Source organism: Neovison vison, chromosome 11, assembly GCF_020171115.1.
Source record: "Neovison vison isolate M4711 chromosome 11, ASM_NN_V1, whole genome shotgun sequence".
Taxonomy (NCBI): Eukaryota; Metazoa; Chordata; class Mammalia; order Carnivora; family Mustelidae; genus Neogale; species Neogale vison.
The window spans coordinates 125,218,507-125,245,866 of NC_058101.1; the positions used below are offsets into that span (position 1 = coordinate 125,218,507).

Below are 27,360 nucleotides of genomic sequence, written 5' to 3' on the forward strand. Positions count from 1 at the left end.
TATGTGAATATCTTTATACAAAACATTTCAGTTGGTAAACCAGTAAACATCTTGTTTTCCAATGTAATTTTTTAAAGATTTTTATTTATTTATTTGTCAGACAGAGATCACAAGTAGGCAGAGAAGGCAGGCAGAGAGAGGAAGGGAAGCAGGCTCCCAGCTGAGCAGAGAACCCAATACAGGGCTCCATCCCAGAACCCTGGGATCATGACCTGAGCCGAAGGCAGAGGCTTTAACCCACTGAGCCACCCAGGCGCCCCCCCCATATTTCTTAGTATTTTTCCATATCAGTACATACAAATCTGACATTCTCTAACAGTTACATAATATTCCATTATGTAGTTATACCATAATTTTTAAATATTTTATTCGTAGACAACTAGCTATTTTTTTAGATTTTTGGTCTTTTTTTTTTTTAAAGATTTTATTTATTGAGAGAGAGAGATGCTTAACCAACTGAGTCACTCAGGGGCCTCTCCAGATTTTTGCTTTTACATACCTTGTTTCAGCCCACATTTTTGTGTACTTGTGAAACTATATCTGTAGGTTAATTTTTAGTGATTACTAAGTTAATAAACACTTTAGATTTTTTTTTAAAAGATTTTATTTATTTATTTGACAGAGAGAGATCACAAGTAGATGGAGAGGCAGGTAGAGAGAGAAGGAGGAGGAAGCAGGCTCCCTGCTGAGCAGAGAGCCCGATGCGGGACTCGATCCCAGGACCCTGAGATCATGACCTGAGCTGAAGGCAGCGGCTTAACCCACTGAGCCACCCAGGCGCCCCAATAAACACTTTAGATTTTGATAAATATTAGCAAATTTCCATCTAAAAAGATAATTCCTATTAAATACATGCCTCTTAACAGTATATGAAGTCCTATGAGGATTTTTTTGAATTTTCTGTAGCTTCTTCATCCAACAAATAATTCTTGAGCACCTACTGTGTACCAAACACTTTAGTGGATAGCAGGCTAATTGTTCAAGGCATATGGAGTCTCTGCCCTTAGACGCAGCCCAGAGTTAAAACCATAGGAAGTCCATAGGTGGTGTTTGGTCTGTACAGTGTTTGTTACTGTTTATATATTTGATATAATTTTCAGTTTTTTGTTTGGTTTATTTTGTTTTTTTTTGAGTATGCAATACTCTGTTTTCAAGGAACCATGTTTGAATACTTCCACTTGGCAGGAAGTTACCTTCTGTGGCAGTCCTTTCTAACTTAGCACAGTTCTGTCTGCTAAGTAGAAAGTTATATTACTCTCTGTCCCCAGCACCAGACATTCATGATTGTAATTCTGCCCCTTAGGGTCATCATCATTATGACTGAAAGTCCAGTAAAGTAACTTGGACATAGAAAACATTTAATAACGGTATAGAGAATTGAACTGAATTTTGAGAATTTGACTCATTAAGTTTTGAACTGGAATTTAGAACTAATATATAGCCAGGACTGTTTGAACATGATTTTCTACCAGATTACTTTTTAGTCATGCCATTTTTATGTCTGTTGAGTATCGCACATGTAAATGCAGTGACGTTTATGTAGCTTAGCAATATTTTACTTTATTTTTTATTGAAGTATAACATATAGTATTATGTTAGTTTCAGGTGTACAGTATAGTGACTACACAGTTCTGTGCATTTTCAGTGCTTATCTCAGTGTACTCTTAATCTTCCTCATCTGTTTCACCTACCACCCACCCATATCCCTTCTGGCAGCCACTAGGTTTCTCTGTAAGAGTTTGTTTTGAGGATTTTTGGGGGTCTCTGTTTTGTCTCTTTTGTTGTCTGTCCATTTGGTTTTATTTCTTAAATTCCACATATGAGTGAAATCTTATGGTTATTTGTATTTCTCTGACTGACTTGGCTTAGCGCAATACCCTCTAGGTTCATCCATGTTGTCACAAATTTCATTCTTTTTTTATGGCTGAATATATTGCACTATATGGAATATGCCACTTCTTCTTTATCCATTCGTTTATCAGTGGACACTTAGGTTGCTTCCATTTCTTGGTCTTTATAAATAATGCTGCAGTGAACATAGGGGCACATACATCTTTTTAAATTAGTGTTCTCTTATTCTTTGGGTAAATACCCAGTAGTGGAATTACTGGATAATATGGTAATTCTATTTTTAATTTTTTGAGGAACCTCCATAGTGTTTCCCATGGTGGCTGTACCAAATGGCATTCCCAACAGTTCTGCAGTTTAGTAGGTAAAAGTAGCTCTTTGGTTCTCAAATTAAAAAAATTTTGAGTCACATAAAAATCTGCAGATTTCTGGCTCCCCTCCTGAAAAACTGGAAAATTTGGCATAACTGGGAGACTGGATTTGATCATGATAATAATTTGCTAGAATTTTGTATTCAATGCCCTTTTCAGATGGTGCTTAACACTTCTTAGAGTCTTATCCTTGGCCTTTCTGCTTATCTAACATTTCTTCCCAGGGACTTGTAGGCATTTGAGTTGGTCATTTAGTGGATACAAAACCTTAACATGTGCAAAACTGAACTCTGTTTCTACCCCTAAAGTATGTTCGTCTTCCTCATCTTTCTGCTTCTCATGGCCCAGGCTAATACTTGGGTGTTATCCTTGACTTCTCTGTTTATCTCACAACCCATATCCAGTCTGTAAGTGAATTCTGTTGGATATGTTTTAAAAATATATCTCATATCAGAGACTCCTTCTTTTCTTCTTTTTCCCTTCACCAGCCTCTCTGGTCCATTCTGCCATTTTCTGTCACCTGAATTTTAGTTGTAGTCTTCTCATTAGTTTCCCTGTTTCCACTTTTGCTTTCCATTTTTGTTGTTGTTAAAGGTTTGATTTTTAAGTAAACTCTTAGGGCTCTAAGCCCTAGTGTGGGGCTTGAACTCAGAACCTGAGATCAAGAGTTGCATGCTCTACCAACTGAGCCAACCAGGCATACCACCTCTTTTTACTTTCCAAAATGATAGCCAAAAGACCCTTTTGAAAGGAAAGATCCTATTACTCCTGTGTTCAAGAACCTATGGTGGCTCCTCATTTAATTCAGAATAAAAGCTAAAGTCCTTTGTGACCAGACTTACAAGGTCTGTGTGTCACGTGGCAGCTTGTTATCTCTTTGACCTCCTCCCCTACTATTCTTATCACACCTCCCACTGTCTTACCATACCAGTTCCCTTGCCGTACCTTTTGTGTGCCATGCACACTTGTACCTTGTACCTTTGTTTTTCTATTTGTGTGCAGTGCTTTTCCCAAATACCTGCTTGGATAGGTTTCTTAACTTTTTGCTCAAATATTCTCATTGAGGTCAGTAGTAGTTATCCTATTTAAAATTATACCCTCTCTTCTGTCAGTTCCTTCCATGAGTCCTATCCCTGTCTGTCCCCTGCAACACTACTACCTTTCACATATATTCCTTCCTTATTACTTTCATTATCAGAATTTTGGTCTTTTTTTACTGATGTATCCCAGACATAAGGAATAGTATCCACATACAACTGGTGCTCAACAAACATTTGTTGGACAAGTGAATGAATCCTGAGTTTGCAATCCCTGGTCTGCAGTTCGTGCTTTTCTTATTATTTTATTAGTCAATTTATTAGACAATAATACTTTATTAGAAGTTAGTTTTATTTATTGTTGCATATTAATTAGATAGTAAATACATTTATAGTGTTTATATGAAAATATTTTTTAGCCCTTAATACTTAATCCTGGTAAGAACGCTGTGAGGTAGAAACTATTATTATCCACTTTTTAAAAAAAATATTTATTTATTTGACAGACAGATCACAAGTAGGCAGAGAGGCAGACAGAGAGAGAGAGAGAGAGAGGAGGAAGCAGGCTCCCTGCTAAGCAGAGAGCCCGATACAGGTCTCGATCCCAGGACCCTGGGATCATGACCTGAGCAGAAGGCTGAGGCTTTAAACCACTGAGCCACCCAGGTGCCCTATTATTATCCATTTTTAAAAAAAGATTTTATTTATTTATTTGACAGAGAGAGAGCACAAGTAGGCAGAGAGGCAGGCAGAGAGAGAGGGGGAAGCAGGCTCCCTGCTGAGCAGAGAGCCCTATGTGGGGCTCGATCCCAAGACTCTGGGATCATGACCTGAGCCGAAAGCAGAGGCTTTAACCCACTGAGCCACCCAGTGCCCCTATTATCCATTTTTTAAGGACAAGTAAACTGAAGACCAAAGTCAGAGCTAGTAAGGGAAAAGCCAGGATTTACATTTAAGCAATTATTTAGGTACTTGAATTTGTTCTTAATTATCACACCATTCTGCTCATCTTTATTTTAAATAAACCTTAAATGTATGTGTTGCAGATAATTTTTCCCTGTTTAAAATTTTCTGTCTTGATTTTGCTTTTTGCCCTCCTAAATAGTTTAATATTTATGTAGTAAAAATAATAGAGTAATATTTTCCTTTGAGGCTTGTTTATTTTTTTGAAGGTCCTTTTTGTTTCTAAGATTCCCCTTAGTTTTGATTTGTAGTCAAAGCTTAAGATGATCAGATACACATTTTATATCACCTTGATGGCATTATGGAGATTTTGTTTGAAGGGCATAAGACTAAAACCTGGAACAACAGTTAGGAACCTAGTACTAACTCCAGTAAGAAATAATTGAGAACGGACTGTGGGGATGGACAGGAAGAGATTGATTTCAAGATATATTCATAGGTAAAATATGCAGGTCTTTGTGACTGATTAGCTGTGAATCAAAGGAAGACTGCATTAGCTTACAAGTTGCTGGTTTTAAGTTTGGAGGAGAGGGAGTATGTTTGTTGTGATGCTGTTTATTGGTTGAATGGATGAATTGATGGGAGATATAAAACAGGAAGGAATATAAACAGGTTTGGAAGATAAAGTGATACTCACTTTTGGATATGTTGAATTCAGGATGCCTACTGAATACCTAATTTTCTTTCCCTTTTTTTAGAGAGAGAACACTAGTCGGGGTGGGGGAGGGTCAGAGGGAGAGAGAGAATCCCAAGCAGACTCCTTGCTGAGCATGGAACCTGATGAGGGGCTCTATCTTAGGACCCTGAGATCATGACCATGAGGCGAAATCAAGAGTCAGACCCTTAGCCAATGGAGCCTGAGTATCTCATTTTCAATATGTTCATTAGGTAGTTTGGTAAATGAATCTTAGCTTCCTAAAGAAAACTGGGCCACTAAGTTTAAGGAATAAGGTAGATGGCAGGTAGAAAATATATGGGTCTATGAGCTACTTTCCTGCCTTGTTTTCTTCAGAATTACTTCGGTGAATAAAATATAACAGCTCGCAAAGAGCTTTAAAGACTGTGAAAAGTTTGTATGTCTGTTATGTGTGTGATATTAATGTGTTTGTAGCTATATTCATCACGCAGAAAACTTCAGCTATTTTACAATTAGGAGGGATTCTAGAAGCCACCTGACTTAGGTATATGAATTCATAATTTCTGAATATTCCACTTGCATAAAAGTCAGTTTGGATACTTTGTTTTTTGAGGGGCTTTTAAGGTAAAATTGTGGCAAAAGGGCATTTTCTTGGCAGGAGGGGATATTGAGATCAGGAAGACCTGGTACTGAATTCTTTCTGTGCCACTTTCTGGCCCCGTGATCTTGGATAATTTATCTTTCTTAGCCTTAGTTTTTTCATCTGTGGAAATAATTTTCTTTTAGCAAGGTTGAGACTCCCTTTTAGTAGTTTTAGAAGCTAGAGATAATGTATACATGTTTGTTGTGTTTATAATAGACTACTAAATAAACGGAACCTCTTCTGATTTTTGTTTTCAACCTGTTTCTATCCAGTGTCATACTTTTGTTCTGAAATCAGTTACTGTAAAGATAAGTATCTGGATTCTAAGCTAGAGTTATTTGCAGATGTTTAATGGTTCTAAAGGTTCCAATATATGCATAAAAATTAGTATTCATGTTTATGTCCAAAAAATGAGTTTAGAGGTTTTTAACAACAGTTAGCTAACTTAATGTCCATGAAAGCTATGAGATAGGCAGTGTATTTTCTGCACTTTAAAGGTGAGAAAATTAGGTTACAGAAGGGCTAAGTAAGTTAAAATTATAGCTAGTTGAGTGCAAAAGGATTTGAATCTAGGCAGTCTGGCTTCAGAGCCACAGTCTACTAAGTATTAGCGAGTAAAACTGCAGTGACAGTTTTCACTTACTCTAGAGCAGTAATTCTTTGGTAATGTCTTCTCCATTCCCACCCTCTGTCCACTGTAGAGATGCTAATGCTCTTCCCTAGGTTTGTGTCTGCCACAGCACAACTCCTCTGCCCCAATCTTTGAGAAAATGCAAGATGTTTCTGAAAACAGCAAAAACAAAAGCACTGTGGGTATGTGAAAAAATAAGATGAGCTGCCCTCTATATTTATCAAAACTAACGTTTAATTAAGCCTCAGGTGATTCTAACAAGACTTTTACTTCATTGCCCCATTTAATCCTAACAGCAGCTTTGCAATAACTTGTATTGGTATTTTCATTTTATAGTGAGTAGAGAGAAAATAAGCTGGCCAATTTGCACAGCTATAAAGTGGCAGAGCTAAGTCAAATTGAGGTGCTCTGGCTAAAAATTTTGTACTTTTTTAAATGCTGTGCTGTGGTTTGGTTTCCATTTATAATAGGAAAAGTTCTGTTGAAAGTAAAAAATGGCTTGCTCAGTGCAAGATTTTAGTTTTTTTTAAGAGAACCTTTTTTTTTTATTTTTAAGATTTTTTTTATTTGTCAGAGAGGGAAAGAGAGAGAGAGGGTATAAGCAGGGGGAGCGGCAGGCAGAAGGAGAAGCAGGTTCCCAGCTGAGCAAGGAGCCTGATGCAGGACTCCCATCTCAGGACCCTGGGATCATGACCTGAGCTGAAGGCAGATGATTAACAACCTGAGTCGCCTAGGTGTTTTAATTTTGATTTTAACTTTTTAAGAATTATTTATTTATTTGACAGAGAGAGAGTGAGAGCACAAGCTAGGCAAGCAGCAGGCACAGGGAGAGGGAGAACCAGACTTGCTGCTGAGCAGGGAGCCTGATGCAGTGCTTTACCCCAGGACCCTGGGATCATGACCTGAGCTGAAGGCAATACTTAATTAACTGAGCCACCCAGGCACCTCTGTGGATTTTAATTTTTGTATTTGTTAATGATAACACCAAATAAGAGAGACATAAAATTAAGAAATAGAGTAAATCAGAGTATTAATCTTTTGGATCAAAGTGATTTTTCTGGCAACCTAAGGATATGGTAATTAAGTTCATTTAAAAAAATTAAAAACACATCTTTATATATAGTGCTCAACATAGATCTCAGGTTCTCTCTAGGTCCTGCTTACCCGTTGATGTAATTTTCTTTTTCTTTTTCTTTTTTTTTTTTTTTAAAGTTTTATTTATTTGAGAGAGAGAGAGCATGAGCAGGAGGGGCAGAAGAAGAGGGAGAGAGAACCTTAAGCAGACTTTGCACTAGCAGGGAGCTGGACATGGGGCTCAGTCTCAGAACCCTGAGATCATGACTGGAGCCAAAACTAAGTTGGATGCTTAACTGACTGTGCCACTGATGAGCCCCTAATGTAATTTTCTTAATCTGCTGCTAGTTGAAAATCACAGTAGTTCCTGTTTCTGCTCACAGGAAGTGGTTTTGATCCCTACTTTCTCTAGTAGCTTCTTCTTGGAACAGGGTGGTTTGAAGTTTTGTTTACTTACTCCAAGGATCTGTTCAATTTCTGATAACTGGTGGGGTCCTTAAAGACTGCTGACAACATGAACCATATTGGCATTAGGCTACAATTATCTGAAAAGTATAAGGCATAATAAAATCCAGGGGCACCTGGGTGGCTCAGGCAGTGGCCCACTGCCTTTGGCTTAGGTCATGATCTTGGGGTCCTGGGATCGAGCCCTGCATTGGGCTCTTTGCTCAGCGGGGAGCCTGCTTCTCCCTCTCTCTCTGCCTCTCTGTCTACTTGTAATCTCTCTCTCTGTTGAATAAACAAATGAAATCTTTAAAAAAAATTATAAAATCCAGTTGGCCTATATGATAAAATAATTTAAACTTTGGGCTCCGTAGATCAGCAGTGATCGTATATTCATTGATGGCAGTATATTTATTTTGTTATTTCTGCTTTTTTCTTCTCTAACTCCTCTTCATGTATTTGTGTTTTCTATTTTTGTTGTTGTTCTTTTCTCTTTTTTACTTTTGCCTTTTTTTTTTTATAGCTTAATGCTTTTTAAATGTACTGGTTAATTGATCAGTCACACTAAGTGAAGTTTCCAGCTTCCATTATGTAACATAACTTTGTGGGCAGGACCACAGTGGTCTCCAGTTGTAGCAGCCACAACTGTTTTTGGTTTCTTGAACCCCAAAGAAATCCTTCATAGGTCGCTGATGCTTCATGTCATAAACACTGATTTTGAATTTTGTTTTAGGAATTGCAACCATGAATGAAGAAAACATAGATGGAACAAATGGATGCAGTAAAGTCAGAACTGGTACTCAGAATGAAGCGGCATTACTTGCTTTGATGGAAAAGACTGGTTACAACATGGTACAGGAAAATGGGCAAAGGAAATTTGGTGGTCCTCCTCCAGGTGTGGATTTATTTATGTTCAAAAATATTGAGTCTTCAATATATATTAGGCATATATATCCACAAATATTCCAAATAATAGTTCTTTCCTTATAACTGCTGAAATACCTTAGCAGTTATTTTTACCATTGTGAGGGAAAATTGGTAGATTATGTATGTTATGCATGTTTGACTCTTACATTTTTTTTTCAACTCTGCTCTTGGCTTAGGAAATATTTGAGAAGAAAGTTGGGTTGGTTGGGTTTTCTTTTTTCCAATTTTTTATTAAATTCTAGTTAGTTAACATATAGTTAATAATGGTTTCAGGAGTAGAATTTAGTGATTCATTGCTTACATATAATACCCAGTGCTCAATGCAGCAAGTGCCCTGCTTAATACCTATCCCTTCTTTAGCTCTCCCCTGGCCAACCTTCCCTCCAGGAGCCTCCCATTTATTCTCTATAGTTAATAGTCTCTTATGGTTGGCTTCCTACTCTTTATTTTCCCCTTCCCTATGTTCATCTGTTTTGTTCCTTAAATTCCACATATGAGTAAAATTATATGGTATTTGTCATTTTCTGACTGACTTATTTTGCTTAGCATAGTACTTTATGCATGTTGTTGCAAATGGCAGGATTTCATTCTTTTTGATGGCTGAGTAATATTCCAAAGTATACTTCTTTAACCATTCATCAGTTGATGGGCATTTGGGCTCTTTCCATAATTTGGCTATTGTTGATAATGCTTCTATAAACATTGGGGTGTATATGCCCCTTCAAATCAGTATTTTTGTATCCTTTAGGTAAACACCTATTAGTGCAATTGCTCAGTCATATGGTAGCCCTGTTTTTAACTTTTTGAGAAACCTCCTAATTGTTTTCCAGAGTGCACCAGTTTGCATTCCCACCAATGGTATAGAGGAAATTTATTTACTTTCTTGGAATCCTCACCAACATTTGTTGTTGCTTGTTTTATTAATTTCAGCCCTTCTTACAGGTGTGAGGTGATATCTCATTATAGTTTTGATTTTTTTTTTTTTTAAGATTTTATTTATCCATTCGACAGAGAGAGGTCACAAGTAGGCAGAGAGGCAGGCAGAGAGAGAGGAGGAAGCAGGCTCCCTGCAGAGCAGAGAGCCCGATGCGGGACTCGATCCCAGGACCCCGAGATCATGACCTGAGCCGAAGGCAGAGGCCTAACCCACTGAGCCACCCAGATTTCCTGATGATTAGTGATATTGAGCATCTTTTCATGTCTGTTGGCCATCTGGATGTCTTCTTTGGAAAAAGGTCTATTCATGTCCTCTGCCTATTTCTTAACTGGATTATTTGTTTTTTTGGGGGGGGTGTTGAGTTTAATAAGTTCTTTATAGATTTTGGATACTAACCCTTTATTAGATAAGTCATTTAAATATCTTCTCCCATTCTGTAGGCTGACTTAGTTTTGTTGATTGTTTCCTTTGCTGTGCAGAAGCTTTTTATCTTGGTGAAGTCCTAATAATTTTTGCTCTTGTTTTCTTTGCCTCTGGAGATGTATCTGGTAAGAAGTTGCTATGGCTGGGGTTTTTGGGTGGCTCAGTTGGTCAGTCATCTGACTCTTGATTTCAGCTCAGGTCATGATCTCAGGGTTGTGAGATTGAGACCCACATTGGACTCTGTGCTCAGTGTGGAGTCTGCTTGAGGTTCTCCCTCTCCCTTTAAATAAATAAATAAAATCTTAAAAAAAAATTGCTATAGTTGGGGTCAAAGAGGTTGCTGCCCTTGTTCACTTCTAGAATTTTGATGTTTTTTTCCTTTCTCACAGTTAGGTCTTTCATACACTTTGAATTTATTTTTGCGTGTAGTATAAGAAAGTGATCCAGTTTCATTCTTCTGAATGTTGTTGTCCAGTTTTCCCAGCACAATTTGTTGAAGAAACTTATCTTTTTTTCCACTGGATATGCTTTCCTGCTTTGTCAAAGGTTTATTGACCATATAGTTGTGGGTCCATTGCTAGGTTTTCTGTTCTGTTCCATTGATCTATTTTTGTGTCTATTTGTGTCTATTTTGTGTCTATTGTGATCTATTATATGTGTCTATTTTTGTGCCCATACCATACTGTCTTCATGATTACAGCTTTGTAATATAGCTTAAAGTTTAGAATTATGATGCCTCCAACTTTATTTTTCTTTTTCAAGATTGCTTTAGCTATTTGGGGTCTTGTGTGGCTCCATAAAAATTTGAGGATTGTTTGTTCATTGAAAAATGCTAGTGGATGGGGTGCCTTAGTGACTCAGTTAAATATCTTCCTTCAGCTCAGGTTGTGATCCTGGAGTACCAGGATTGAGCCCCACATCAGGCTTCCTGCTCAATGGGGAGTCTGCTTCTCTCTCTGACCCTTCTCCATCTCATGCTTGCTTGCTCTCTCAAATAAATAAATAAAATCTTAAAAAAAAAAAAAGAAGGAAAATGTTGGTGGTATTTTGATATGGGTTGCAATAAAGGAGTAGACTGCTTCAGGTAGTATAGACATTTTAACATTATCTGTTCTTCCAGTCCATGAGCATGGGATTTTTTTCCATTTCTTTGTATCCTCTTCATTTTCTTTCATGAGCATTCTGTAGTTTTCAATGTATAGATCTTCTACCTCTTTGATTAGGTTTCGTCCTAGTTATCTTACGGTTTTTGGTGCAGTTGTAAATGGAGTCAATTCCTTGATTTTTTTTTTCTTTTTCAGTATCGGTGTATAGAAATGCAACATATTTCTGTACATTATTTTATATCTTGCAACTTTGCAGAATTTGTGTATTCTAACAATTTTTGGTGAAGTCTATTGGGCTTACTACTTGGATTTATAAAGAGTCAGGATTGGGTCACTGGGAAAAAGAGTACTGTTAAAGGAGAGGTTATTTTGGGGAGGATTTTGAAAGAGCAGTGAATAGAGGAGTGGTTTTTATACTAGAGGCAAACCAGATGGAGACAGCTACATAAATACGATGTTTTGCCTTTCTACTAGTAGCCAGTGTACTTTATTTGCTCAGAAACCTCCAGTTAGCTTTTTATTAGACTTAAGATAAAATCTTGCCTCTAGGCACCTGGATGGCAGCACTACAACTTTAGTACTACCTCAGTATGTGTTAGCTGTATAGGCCTGTGTGCTCTATGGTGTTCTAACATACAAAACACTTGCTCTTTCCTAATATATCTGGAAGGTTCGTTCCCTCATTTTTTTCTCATCTCCTCTTAAACCTCATATGCTCAGAGAACGTTTACCTGACTACTGAGAATATCAGCTCTTCGGTGGCTTTATTTTTCTTCATAGCACTTGTCATTATCTCTTTTCTCTGTTGAATATAAGCCTTATGAGGAAGGGTCTTCTATTTTTTCACTGTTGTACCATTAATATCTAGAATAGTGCACAGCACATAGCAGGCACAGTAAATTTGTGGAATGAGTGAATCATTGAATAGTGCATATAAATATCTTATTAGAATTTGTTTATTTTTGTCTTTCAGGTTGGGAAGGTCCCCCTCCACCTAGAGGCTGTGAAGTTTTTGTAGGAAAAATACCTCGTGATATGTATGAAGATGAGTTAGTTCCTGTATTTGAAAGAGCTGGGAAGATATATGAATTTCGACTTATGATGGAATTTAGTGGTGAAAATCGAGGGTATGCTTTTGTGATGTACACTACAAAAGAAGAGGCCCAATTAGCCATCAGAATTCTTAATAATTATGAAATTCGACCGGGAAAGTTTATTGGTGTGTGTGTAAGCTTGGATAATTGCAGATTATTTATTGGAGCTATTCCTAAGGAAAAGAAGAAAGAAGAAATTTTGGATGAAATGAAGAAAGTTACAGAAGGAGTTGTAGATGTCATTGTTTATCCAAGTGCAACAGATAAGACCAAAAATCGTGGTTTTGCATTTGTTGAATATGAATCTCACAGAGCTGCTGCCATGGCTAGGAGAAAACTAATCCCAGGTAAACTTGCCTTTTAAAGTTTATTTTTTCATATTAACCTAATTGTAAATACAGAAAAATGACAGCACCTTATGGATTGATATTTTGATAATATGTAATGCCCTTAAAGAGATAAAGAGATTTTTTGAGTAAGGAAGTAAAATAAATGGTTCTAAAAAGACAAGAAGAAGTTGTCCCTTAAAATGAGTCATTATCTGTAATAATATATGAATTTACTGAATATATACACATATACACTTTTATTGTGGTGTTAATTGTTGTTTGGTAAAAATCCAAAGGACGGTACCTAATTCTTTTGTTAAAGGTCTTTTAAAAATTTTTTTAAGATCTAACCCATTTCAGAGACAAAGACAGCATGTGCAGGGGGAGAGGGATGGGGAAGGGCAGAGGGAGAAAGAGAAACAGGCTTCCCACCAATATAGGGCTCCATCCCAGAGCCCTGAAATCATGATCTGAGCCAAAGGCAGATGCTTAACTGACTGAGCCACCCAGCTGCCCCAATAAAGGTCTATTTTTGAAATGTATTTGTACTGTTGACTCTTGGATTCCACTGTAAGTTCTGGCTGGGTTTGCCTTAGTAAAAACTTTCATGGAAGGTATCATGTGAGAAACTGTGTTTAACCAAATATACTGATATTGGAGTTCCTGCTTCCTTCGAGAAAGTTTTATTTAATAGTTTTTGACTTTTAGTTGTTTTAATTGTCTTCAGGTTAATTTATTTTTTTACAGGTACATTCCAACTATGGGGCCATACCATTCAGGTAGATTGGGCTGACCCAGAGAAAGAGGTTGATGAGGAAACCATGCAGAGAGTTAAAGTTCTCTATGTAAGAAATTTAATGATCTCAACTACAGAGGAAACTATTAAAGCAGAATTCAACAAATTCAAACCTGGTGCAGTTGAACGAGTAAAGAAACTTAGAGATTATGCTTTTGTTCACTTTTTCAACCGAGAAGATGCAGTGGCTGCTATGTCAGTTATGAATGGAAAATGCATTGATGGAGCAAGTATTGAGGTAACATTGGCAAAACCAGTAAATAAAGAAAACACTTGGAGACAGCATCTTAATGGTCAGATTAGCCCTAATTCTGAAAATCTGATTGTGTTTGCTAACAAGGAAGAGAGCCATCCAAAAACTCTAGGCAAACCACCAACTCTTCCAGCTCGTCTCAATGGTCAACATAGCCCAAGCCCCCCTGAAATTGAAAGATGCACTTATCCATTTTTTCCGGGAACAAAGCTTACTCCAATTAGTATGTATTCTTTAAAATCTAATCATTTCAATTCTGCAGTAATGCATTTGGATTATTACTGCAACAAAAATAATTGGGCACCACCAGAATATTATTTATATTCAACAACAAGTCAAGATGGGAAGGTACTCTTGGTATATAAAATTGTTATTCCTGCTATTGCAAATGGATCCCAGAGTTACTTTATGCCAGACAAACTCTGTACTACGTTAGAAGATGCAAAGGAACTGGCAGCCCAGTTTACATTACTTCATTTGGGTAAGTTTAAAAATACTTTACATAATTATTGTAGAATATGAAACCAGGAAATACTATTATTAAAAATTATTTTGAATTGATAGTATTTTATATAAATTTTACCTCAGTTTTATGAATTCATTAAATTTTGTTGAGACTTTTCTCTTGTATAATCTTCCTATATTTAGCTTTTAGCTTTTTAAACATTACTTAGGGGAAAATTTGGTTTTGATTTACAGAGATCATGACCTTATTTCATTAATTTATTGTTTTTGTAATGACTGATCTTCATTTGATAATTTCTATATAACTTACAGGATGTTACTTAAACCAACTTGTAAGAGTGTCCCTGCGTCTTTGGTGAAGTCTACATAGTAATCATTTTCGGGGGCAGTAGCAGAGAGTTGGTAAAATCAGAGGTATTTCAGATGGGTTATGTGTAGACACAGCCTTATGCTCACCAATCTGGAAATTTGTCATTAGTACTCATGAAAGACGAAAAGCATCACCAAGAGGTGTTTATGACCATTCTTTTCTTAATTTCATGCTTTTAAAAGATTAAGTTTACTTAATACCTTTGAGGGATAGTTAAAAAGGCTTTGGTAACAAAACATTTTGCATTGTGAAGGAAGAGATGCAATATCACTCTGGTATTTTCTTCTGTTTTTTTTTTTTTTTTTTTTTTTTATTGTTAGACTCCCCCCCAACACCACTTTTTCTCAGTTTTTTGACAGAGTTATAGATTGTGTTTGGTGATTATTTTGTGCCTCAAATAATATTTATTAGAAGAATAGTGGTTTCTTGAAGATAACAGTAATGAGTCCCCAAGAGGGATTATAATTGTCAAACTCTTAACTTAAAATTGATTTGTTATATGGTTGCAGAACCATACTACTGAAGCTTTTGTCAATTTAAAATTGATACTCTCAAGTTTATTAAAGAGAAGGCAGTCTAAAAGGAAAACCATTGCGAAGTGGGGAGGGAATTTTATATAGTGCTTATTCATGCATAACCACCATAGTATGCATGTTTTTAGGAGAATCTGATCATCAGAATTTCAGGGCTGAAGGTAGGGTTTCTTTCAAAAGAAACTTTTTGGTCATGTCCTCAATTATTGGAAACATTAGGGAATTTTACAGTCATTGAAATTAATAAATTCTTAAGTATGATTTTCATTAATGCACAAAATAGAAGCCTTCCATTTTTTCTTTTAATAAAGACAGTTTAAGTTAAAGATTAAAATTACATGGACAGCAAATAATTCAAATTAGGGTTCTTAGAAAAAATGGATCAAATTATTTTTTTGGAGTGGAATATAGGTAATTAGTTGCTGAGCAAGATTTTCTCAGGATACTTATATCTGATCTAACATGGTACTGCTAAAACATACTTCTATCCCTACTCATTCCCTTACAAATTTAACTTAGCTTAAATTTCCAAGATTCTTAAAATAGTCTTAGTTCATAGCAGATTTTCCAGTTCGACATGATTTGCCCATCTACTTATTCCATAAAGATCAGATGCTAATTGAACCAGAGGTTTTTCATCAGCTTTTAACTCCATTATTGAGATGATTTTGACTTGAGTTCTAGGACCATAGTTAGTTTTATTGACCTTACAGTTCCTAAAGAGAATCCCTGTTCAGGTATAGTTTTCCCAACTTGATTTGTTTTTTTATGGATGAAGTTAGCTTCATTAAATGAAATACTTAGAGGACACAGTTTGCTTTAGTCCTCTATTTCAGATTTTATCAGCCTTATATAAAAGCTACTTAAAATTTAAAAATCGACAATTACCATCAGAGAGAAGACCCAAGATCTAAATATAAGCCAAAAATTTTAATTAAACACTAGGACTTGTTTGGATGCACTACACAAGGCTTTTGAGGCCTTATCTACAAAGTGACGCAAAAATCCTTATTGCAGTTGACCAGATATGTGAGTGAAGGTTGAGGCAGCTGAGAAGAAGGGATAGAATTTAGGGAAGTGTAAGAAACCGAAATCAGGGGTCTAGAAATCTTTGATCAGAAAACAAGTGCCTGACCTTTGGAGGTTATTAAAGTAGGGCAGGAATTAAAGACAGCCAGGAGGTTACATGTTGCTAAATGGGAGATTAAGGTATATATATAGACTGAATATTGTTGTGGCAGTATTCTGGTTTGCTTTTTACTTCTATTAATATTGGACTCTGTTAATATTGGGCTTTAAAGAGTTGATGCCTTTTTAGGTACAGATCTAAAGTTTGCAAGGTTTCATTGGGTGTTTAAGGGTTGAGATCAGTTGGTAGTAGTGTGTTCTTAGAGGGTAAAGGGTGGTATGTTCTTCCTATCCTACTAAATATATACATGTTTCAAGTATTGGATTTTTCTGGGACCTTGAGAGGTTGTTATTGGTTCCTAGAGTCTCCCAAATAGAGTTAATTAAATATTAAATCATCTTTTGACTCTGTTTTCTTAAAGAATTTGAATGTACCTCTCCAGATGGTACAGATGAATTTGACTTCTATTTTAAAATGTTTTCTTTGGGTGTGGTAATTTTTTTTTTTCTTTTTTTAAGTTTGTTTTCATACCCTTCTGTTAACCCTTTCAGTTTGATGTTATTCTGAGCATTATTACCTAGTCTTACCTTGATGGTCTTTGATTATTATATGTGATATAGTCATTTACCTTTTTATTTCAGAGTCCTTTAAGAATGTACTTTTAATACCCACATTGTTTTGGTGTTATCATGCCCATTTTTCAGGTTTGAAAAATAAAACAAAAAATTAGACTTTAGTTTAATGATTATCATTGGTGTTATGAGGAAAATAGTTTTCTTAAAGGGATAATAGGTACCTAAATGAGTAGTACTAGAGGTCTGAGAGTTTACTTCTAGTGACCATTTAATGCTTTTAGTGGAACCTTAAAAGTTCTTGGTGGGTAGTTCTTTAAAGTCAATTAAAAAAAAATTTGGGTTATTTGGTCCCATTTAAAGTGAATTTCATTTTAAGTAAAATACCCCTAATAGAAGAAGCTAAAAGCTGGGATTTAATGCCAAAATTGAACCCTCTTTTTTTTTTTTTTTTTTAAACTTTGAAGTTGGAGACTATCTTCCTCTTCATAATGTCAGAGAATGATCTCCCTAACCTCACTGGAAACTGATTACACAACCAATGGGATGAGAAATTGTCACCTGTTTATATTTAGGAACCTGTAATATGTGAGATACTCAGTGGATTTAATACATAGACTAGATACCTGTGGGCTCAGAAATAGTTTTCTATGCTAATTATTTGACGTATGGAGATATCATGGGTCATTGAGTGTCATATCTCTTTTTTTAAGATTTTATTTATTTATTTGACAGGTAGAGATCACAAATAGGCAGAGAGGCAGGCAAAGAGAGAGAGGAGGAGGTAGGTACCCTGCTGAGCAGAGAACTGTTGCGGGGCTCAGGTCCCAGGACCCTGGGATCATGACCTGAGCTGAAGGCAGAGGCTTTAACCCAGTGAGCCACCCAGGCGCCCTGAGTATCATATCTTTTTAAATAATCATTTTCTAGTTAATAATTTTGTATCTGTTTAATAATGGATCCAGACTATGAGTGTGATAGTCTTTGCCTCTATTTTGAATATTGGCCTTCCATAGTTGCCACTGCTTTCCCCTGGAGGATTCTTAACCATGTTAGGAGTAGGATAAGCAAAATCAAGGAAATAAAGGGAGGTCCTGGAAAGTTACAGTTTTAAAGAAAGTCCTGGAGAATACTTACTGGAAGGAGGGAGTAGCCTCAAGTGTGTCATGGCAGTTCACCTTGTTATATAATTTATTAGTAACTAATTGAAGGCAAGGCATTTTTTTTTTTCTTATTTCTGTGTTTGTATAATACTGACACAAGTGGCAAGTTTTTTACTTTCAAACAGCAATAAAGAACCTCTGTCACAAATCAGCTTGTGCCTTTGATGTAATTTCATCATCTTTTGGCTGTGACTAATGAAGTTTATTAAAGAACAACTTTTCTTGAATGCTTCTCATGTACTAAGTGTACTTTTGTAGCAGTCAGGAGTTAAATATAAATAAAACTTTGTTTTTGGTCTTAGGGAGTCATGATCTACTAAAGAAGGCAGAGACAAACTGCAGAAGTTTTGAGACTACAAAGGAAGGGTGTTCCCACCTGATTTGAGTTGTAAATCTTGAGAGAGTTTATGGGTAGAGGGGCACAACATGAGCAAATACCTGCTAGAAAAACAGTATGGTTTGGGGTGGCTAATGGCAAACAATTGTGTCTGGTATTTGCTTTGGTGATTTCAGTCAGATTTTAAGGATTAGAAATTGAAAAGTTGTGGACATTAGTTAATTGAAATTTCATCAGTCTTGATTTTTATAAAACTGTGCAAGGTTTTTTTTTTTTTAAATTTTTTATTAGTATGACTCTGTTGACTTAAGTTGCTTTTCTTTTGAGCAAGTAATTTTTTTCTGGATGAATCCATCCTAAGTTGTGTGGACTATTTTATGTGTCCTCTTACGGTCATCTTTTTAATATCTCCTATATTTTCTATTTTCAGTATTCATTTTGTGGCTGATTTGCATATTATTTCTCATAATTGACTTTGTAATGACATACTCTTTAGAATTTTTAATATTTTATTGTCATAGAGTGGTAAAATATTTAGATATATATTCCAAGCATGATAGCTGTTATTTTTGCTAAACCTTTAATGTCATTAAAATTAGGTTTTGATTTTTGCTACCACTTATAATTTGGTTGAAAGTTATAAAATAGAAGACACAGTACAATGAAAGTAAAACTTCTGAGAAGTTTTAGTCTGAAAAATAATTGGTGCTTTTTTTTCTTATGAGCTATCATTATTTCCAGATTGATGGGCAGAAATGCAAAAATAAAATTTTAATTAAAAAAATTTGCTAACAAATTGCTTTGAAACAGAGAAACTTTTTTTTTAATTTAGGAAATAATTTTGGGAGACAAGCTCAATATATGTAATGTTTGTATCGTATTTAAATGAAATTTATTATAAATAAAAGAAAAATAATGCCTTTAGAAAGTTATTTTTTCCAGTTTTAATTACAGTCCTAACTTTGATGATACTATTCCAAATTGATAATCTTAAAGAAAAATAATCTAAATTTGCTTTAAAATTCATCTAGTTAAAAAGAAGGAGGGATAACAACATTTGTACAATAATTTGTTTTTGTATGACCAAATGGTGAGATGAAAATTCCATTAACTCAACTATGTGTCTTTGACCCTCTAGAGGGCCCAGTGCTCATGAAAATGTATTTTTGTTCCTCTTGAAACATACTATTTTCTCCTGCAATATCATCATCTGGTATTACTCATAATTCTTATCTTATTAATACTTTTATATTAATGAGCCATAATTATCATGGAGTTAATAATGTAAGAGAAGCAGCTTATTTAACACAAAGTATTGAATAAAAATTTAAGAACCTGTAGCCTCAATCACCAACAAACCGAGACCTTTCATGGCAAATGAATCATTCACTCTTTGTGTACCTCAGTGCCTTCACCTCTAAAATGTTAGGGTTTTTACTTGATGAGCTTTAAGGATTCCTTTATCCCCCCAATTTATGGTTTTGTTTAAAACATAGTAAAAAATCCTATGAAGGACCAGAAATAATAACTTGAATTTTTATATAAACACACACACACATATATATATATTTGAATTTAAATAGTTTAAAACCAAGGGCTGCTTTTCTAGGAATTAACTATCAGTTTAATATCCCTTCCTTTATATAATTGAAAGCTTTATCTCTCTCCTTCACAGCAGAAAAATGGGTTAAAAAAAAAAGTAACGTGCCACCTATTTTATTTGCATTATGACAAGTAATTTCTTTTTGGTTATTTCTATCCCTGAATTTTTTCAGTTAAATATAATCAAAACTGAGATTTTATAAAACAACCTAATTACTTAAAAGTTTGGAAATTTGCCTTCTTTTGTAACAGAGAATCTAGGAAAATAATGATGTGTATTAAAACATATCATGTGACCAGCATTTCCATAGTTATGTTATTAACTGACTAATGTGATCTGTGATTTCATTTGTTTTATATATTTATTTAATCATGTTTGATCACTTTTTCTTTTGTTTCTTTGGTAATACCTTCCTGAAATACTTGCTCTAATATACATTTTAACAGTAGCTACTGCTTTATTTTTAAATTTAATATCTGATTTTGTCATTTAATGTTTAAAAAATAATGGTTTGTAAATTTTCCTCCCTTGTATCAAATTCCACAATAAATTTTGCATGTATATTCCATTCTTAGATGTCAGCAGCAGTTTATTATTTTGCCACATGATGTCCCCTAAATATATTTTTTGGCATGGCTTTGAAAGGAATTTCAGTGTTATACTGAGATTTCTCTTCTTTCTGGCTTATTTTTGGGGGGAGGTAGATTCAGCAAAATCAGTGTGAAAAGCTGCATTAGTCTTCTGCCTGCTATGCCCTTATTTCTGTTTCCTATTGAATGTTTGGTAGACAATAGTTACTTATGCTTTGGCAATATAATCTAGTGATAGTAGTGAATGGAGACAGAATGTTTTTGAAAAATGGTTTTACTATGATGATTTTATTCAAGTAATCATCTGTGCTATAAACTAGTTTAAAATTATTCAGTGACAGTTGCTTCCAGGTCTTTTGGTTAGATTAAATAAAGTATCTACTTTTATTAGTTAATTTCAGATATATCATCTACTCTAGAGCAATTGATTCTCTGTTCTAGAGTAAACATACTCTATGTAAGACATGGTAGGCACTACCTCCAAAAATGATGCTCTTACTTCTGGGGATTCTAAATAGAAGTTTTAAGTCATGAGAATATTAATAAGTGCTCAGAGTTCTTTGTTCCTTAAATTTGTAGTATTTGCCTAAAGATACGCTAGTTATGTGTGAGCCATTATTTATCTCCTAGTAAATGACATTTGGACTACAAAAATGACCTGTTTGTGGGTTTTTATATACATAATGTAGTTCAAATTTTAAGAAAGTGATTTGTTTATATACCTTCGTGCATTGTTTTGATTCAGTAAATATCATCTGTATACCACACTGATAATTCTGCTATAATTGTATCTGTAACTTTAGGTTAAAAGGCATATAGAAATGCAGTCATTAGAAAACAATCTGTTGTAATTGTATTGCCTGGTAATTTGGTGAGTGTACTCAGAAATGTCTCTTTATTTTGTGTTTAAACAACATAGCTTGTTTTTTATAAGCAGATTAGCTCAAGGGATTTACATTTGAGAAACTTAAATAGATAAAAAAATGTAAACTAGGATATACAATTCCAGCTTCCTTATACACTATGTTGACCTTCACTTTTTCTCTTGTACCTTTTGATTTTCTTTCATTATGTTTTCTAAAAAGGATATTATTACTAGAAATACTTTATTTTTTCAACTTTTTTTTCATAATTCTGTTTTGTATGTGGATTTTTGTATGACTGCAGGGCAAGCCCATTAATATTTTTTCTTGTTGCCTTTGTTTCAGCAATACACGTTCCAGTCTGCTTGTTTACTGGCCAGGTTATGGGATAAACAAATCAGTTTGCAGCTTATGTGCCATATATGTATATGGCTTTTTTTTTTCCCCCTACCACTGCTGTGTTAATTTTTGGTTCAAGAATGACCAAATCAGTATTTATGAATCTATGAAGATTAAAGATTATTTTGGGCACAGAATGTATAAGATTCCAAATGAGCCATTATGAATCTTTGGAAAAAATGTTTAAAGTTACATTCTGCACTATAAATTTAATACTTTTTACCAAAAGTAAAAAAAATAATCCAAGCAAGGACATGTTTATTAATTTAAATGATTCTTACCTGTGTGTATTATGTCTCCATGTTTCCTTGAGATTTCACAAATTAAGTTTCCTTAAGTGATCAAGAATCCCTTAGGGATTCCTCAGTCTGAAATTTGTTTTATCAAGTATGGAAATAGTGATGATACTAGAGCATTGGAAAGCTATTCCTTTTCTCTTAAGAACTAGAGGGGGAAAGGAGATACTAAGCAAAAATAGGATTATTTGTCCCATGAAAGCACTCTCCTAGCTTCTGAGGGGGATTTACACACATGATGAAATACTCGTAATTGTTTTTCCTTTTTCATTTCTTAAATTTTTTTTCCTATGGTTTACTTAGCAGTAGACTTAAGATTCTTTAACTTCTTTTATTACAGTGCATCTAGGATATGTGTGAATTTTCTGTTCTTTTTGCAGTCATCTACTTTGATTTAGGTACCAATGTTTATTAAAAACTTCACTTTTGGGGCGCCTGGGTGGCTCAGTGGGTTAAGCCGCTGCCTTCGGCTCAGGTCATGATCTCAGGGTCCTGGGATTGAGTCCCACATCAGGCTCTCTGCTCAGCGGGGAGCCTGCTTCCCTTCCTCTCTCTCTGCCTGACTCTCTGCCTACTTGTGATCTCTCTCTGTGTCAAATAAATAAATAAAAAAAATCTTAAAAAAAAACAAACTTCACTTTTGGTTTTTAAAAACTTCTGTACTTTATTTTTACTTATTTATTTATTCTTATTTATTGTAGTTCATATGAAACAAGGAGTTGCTACACTAGTGTATATGACTTGGGGAGGGAGATAAACAAACTTTTTCATCAGTCCTCTAAGGCTTGAGAAAGTAGATTGGTGATGTCAGGCACTCTTTCATTTGAATTGGTAACTAAGGGAATGATTCCATTGCCTTACTAAATGAATTTTCAGGTAATTTCTATTTTCATTTCCTTCAGTTTGATGTGCTGTATTGAGAATTTTTCTATGACAAGAAAAATTCTGTAGTCAACTCCCAAATATTTATACTTAGATATGAGATATGAATAAACCAAAACTAAATAATCCATGTATAATTGGCTTATTTATTTAATTAAATTTGTTTATCCCAGGATTTGTTTACGTGTATGGTTCATCAATTCAGGAAATTTACACACATTCTAAAGCCCTGTTATAAAACCCAACTTAGGAAAATTTGGAAACTTCTCCTCTGCTCAGTTTTCTAGTGGGGAGGATGGCATTATCTCATATTGGTGGAGTGCATGGACTTAAGTAGAATATTCATCTTCCCTCTATTTTTTCCTCCTTTTTTCTGGTAATGGATGGGGTTGTTCACTTTAATCCTTAATTAATTATCTATGAAAACTGTGAAGTGGATTAAAGACTTTCTTGTTGAAGAGAGACCACACACGAGCTGGGCGGAAGGCAGATAGCTCAAGTGGGCTCTCTGCTGAGCAAGGAGTTTGACCTGGGGCTTGATTCCATTACCCTGAGATCCTGAGATCCTAAGATCCTGAGAATCTGAGAATCTGAGATCTTGACCTGAGGCGAAATCAAGAGTCAGACGCTAAACCGACTGAACCACCCAGGCACCCCAGGATTCAAATTTTAAATTGAAAGAATTGAAGCAGTGGGGAATTATGAGTAGGAAAATAAAGCCAAGCAAAACCAAACAATTTATTGTTTAGGGTTATATGAATATGTGGCAAAATCATTGAGAAATGCAAAGAAATGAATAACACTTAAAAATTAGGATCATGATTACTTTAAGGGTCAGAAAGAGAAACTGGAAAGGATGCGAGAGAGACTTCTAAGTTATTGATAATTTTCTGTTTCTAAGCTGGGGGGGTGAGTACTTGTTTTTATTCTATAAATAATGTAACTGTACATTTATATTTTATATATTCTTTTTATATAACATAACTTTTACAGTTAAGTAAATAAGCTGGCAAAGAATGAAAGTTTCCCAACCACCAAGCGTTGAGCTTGAATTATTTTATCAAAATTAGAATGAGTCAGTTGTATTCTAGAGATTCTCAAATTCATGTAATTCAGGGATATAGGAAAGTTGTGTTGTTTCCAGACCAAATATTTTTATTCTGCTCAGACTCTATGGGAAATGTTTTGTTTTCTTTTGGGACCTGTGGTTTAATTAATCCTTGACAACCAGGGAGGACTTGGAAAATCTAATGCAAAGTAGGACAGTGAACAATTGAAGAACTGGGGCTTTTTAGTTTGTATATTCTGTATTTAAAGGGGAAATATGATTGCTGTCTTCAAGTGTTGGAAGAGCTGGCACATGGTAAAAAGACTGTAATATGAAGTCCAGGGGTTAGAATTAAGTCTAATAGAGGAAAGTTTCAGGGGGGCAGATTATGATTTAATATAACCCAGAACCAAGTAAGTGTTTAAAGTACTAAAAGCTCTGTTTCACCCAGTTAAAAAAGAAAAAAAAATCTTTGTTTTAAATCTGTTTATTAAACAAACGTATGGGGAAAGGAAAGATTCTTTACTAGACTATTAGAACTCTGAATTATTTTCCTTAACATCACTTAGAGCCTTGCTGTTTTGAATCCCTCTGAAAAATGTGCTTTTCAAAACTTCAGTGTAAGCAGGTTTGGCTTTGGCATTCTTATTCTCATATGAACAACCTTTTTGTTTTTTATTATTCACTCTTTTAGGCTTTCTGTTCTCCTTTTTGGTTTATTAATGGACAGCTGGCTGACTGTTAATCCTTGTTAATACATGCGTTGATTCAATAAATACTTACTGAACACTGTACTTTGTTTATAAAGTTCTGAGAATCTGTAGTGAATCAGACCCAGTTGTTGCCTTCATAGGGTTTACCTTCTATGAAGAAGGTGCTAAGTTACAGTTCTGATAAACACTGAAGAGGTGCAGGGTATATGAGGATACATAACTGGATGACCTGACCTAACCTGAGGTGAGAGGGTTAGGGTTGTACATTGCACTTGAAGAGAATTTCAGCAAAATGAAATTCAGCACTTTATATTTAGTATAACATTTAGGCTCCATAGACTAAAAGAGCATGGCATTTGGAGCCAGATTTCCTGAATTCAAATCCCAGCTTCATCACTTATTTGGAAAAGTTATTTTTACCTCTTTGTTCTTTAGTTTCTTTTTTTTTTTTTTTTTGTAAGATTTTATTTATTTGACAGAGAGAGGTCACAAGTAGGCAGAGAGGCAGGCAGAGAGAGAGGAGGAAGCAGGCTCCCCGCTGAGAAGAGAGCCCGATGCGGGACGTGATCCCAGGACCCTGAGATCATGACCTGAGCCGAAGGCAGCGGCTCAACCCACTGAGCCACCCAGGCGCCCCTGTTCTTTAGTTTCTTAAAAATGGGAATATTAACAGTATTTATCCCATAGGGTAATTGTTTGTAATAAATGAGTTAAAATGTTAAACAGCACACAGTAATGCCATTTGTGTATTTAAGTGTGTCATACAAATATTGAAAAATAACATTCAGAAAACAAATCTAAGACAACAGTTTCCAGTCATTTATAATTATAAATATTAGTAATAGTTAAGATACTTTTGATATTTATATAGGTACTATGCTAAATGCCTTGACATATAATACATTATTCTGAAACTTTCTTAGGTAAATATTACTTTAATGCCTATACGGGCTTTTTTTTGGTAACAAATGAAGAAACTGAGGCTCTAGGAAATTAAATAGTTTTCCCAGGATCCCCCAGTTAGCTAAGAGGCTGTATGCTTTTAGCTGCTGTTCTTTGTAACATCACGTGATTGAAATGATAACTGACCTGAGTCTACTGTTAAATATTTGATAACAGACTGTGAGCTTGCAGGATATTGTTGGCCAGTTATTCTTCTAAAAATTAAAATGGAAGGAGATGGGTCTTTGTTCCATGCTTTTACATCCTTTTCAGAGATAGTTTTATCTTTACCAGTCCTACAAGCTCATGTATCAGACCACTTCAGTGTAGTGTGGACTTAGGAGATCTATCTCAGACCTAAATGAATCATTTGATTCTAAATTACAGAGATAGGTGAACATATTTTATTTACAAGGTAAATTTGGGATTTTAAAATTTAAGATGGACACTGACAACCAGTACTGTATGTGTCAAGGTGGCAGATGATGTTTTCTTTTCCTCTATCGGATGCTAGACAGAATCTCAAACAGGTAGAGTTTTTTTATTTCATGGTCCCTTGTTTGGTACTTTCATTTTGCTCTCTGATTATACTCAAAACATCTCAAACACATAATTCAGCCATATGATTTTTCAGTCTGATTATATCTGTTTTTTCATTGTTATTTTCTTGTTCAGGAACCAAGAGTGGCTTGCTATTGTGGTATGATAAATTTCTCTGAACTCCACATTCTCTTGTTCAGAATGCTCTCCTGGTTTTCCCTATCTTACCTAACCATAGACAAATACCTCTTAGTTTTGATAATCTGAAATTGTCATGCTCATGGGCTCTTCCAGGCTTTTCCAAGTGGTGTTCCCTCTGCTTGGAATATTCTTCTACTTGCTGTCATTTACTTAACCTCTTATATCAAGCTTTTCTTAGACATAATAACTGCTGAGGATGACTTGTTCTTTATATTACTCAACAGTTTAGTAATTTTTATATTACTCTTTATTTTTTATTGTAAAATTTTTGACCCCTCAGGATTGTAAAGCCTAGGGACTTCATACTTTTAAAAAAATTGTTATTATTTACTGCATTTCTATAATCTAGTACTGTCTCCTCCTTTAATACTTAGCATGTAGTGCTTTTCAAATAATTGAAAATTATCTTCACGCTCTAAGATTAAAGCTAAAATTTTTTTGAAAGATAAAGACTGTACTTTGAGCAGGAACTGGAAAAGGATTGGAAAAGAAATATCTGAGATATGGAGTTGGCACAGATACAGAACAATTACATTATGAATGGTGGTTAACAGGACGTTATATAATTTTATTTCAATAAAGTAGAAATGATTAGTGTATAGTTTTTAAAATGCTGATGAAATGAGTATTTAAAAATAATGAAATCCTTAAAATATAGACTTGGGTCATGGATTATTTTATATTAAAGATTATATATTATATATGTGTGTATATATATAAATGAAATTTGGATAGTGGAAGAATAGGAGATTTTGGTTGTAGTAGTATAGAATATATTGGATCATATGTACAATTTTATAATTTTTTTGACCATTTATTGACCAAATGTTTTGTAATTTTATTTAAAAATAATTTAATATTATTTAATTTTTTAATATTTATTGACCATTATAGCTTAAGTTCATAACATAAGCCATAGTTACATATAGTGCCATCTATAACATTTGTTAAGACATTACAAATGGAAAATAATTGGCAATAGCTTATTTGCTGTATGTTCTTTCTAAACTTATTATACGGGCTTGCATTTCTTCATTCTTCTAAACAGATGTAGAATAAGAAGATGGAGTTCTTTCAGTTTAGTTTTCTAAAGACAGGAAAAACCCTGAAAATTCAGGTTGCTAATACAGAATTTTCATTTGGAATATACTGGAATCCTGTGCATTCAGTTATTTTCTGTTTTGAAAAGAAGAAAGAGCAG

At 34.8% G+C, this 27,360-nt stretch overlaps 1 protein-coding gene across 9 annotated transcripts in view; it reads left to right on the forward strand.

Moving 5' to 3' along the window:
* The window catches only part of LOC122889482 (probable RNA-binding protein 46), an 88,109-nt gene that overhangs the window by 43,147 nt on the left and 17,602 nt on the right, over positions 1-27,360 (forward strand). For 7 of the 9 annotated variants that reach the window (XM_044224654.1, XM_044224655.1, XM_044224656.1 and 4 more), the window contains 3 exons: positions 8,382-8,543; positions 12,015-12,482; positions 13,212-13,994. In XM_044224654.1, coding sequence (XP_044080589.1) covers positions 8,382-8,543; positions 12,015-12,482; positions 13,212-13,994 — 1,413 coding nt within the window. Of the gene's footprint in view, positions 1-6,285; positions 6,313-8,381; positions 8,544-12,014; positions 12,483-13,211; positions 13,995-27,360 lie in introns of those variants that run through there. The other 2 variants (XM_044224657.1, XM_044224661.1) reach the window with 2 other exon arrangements.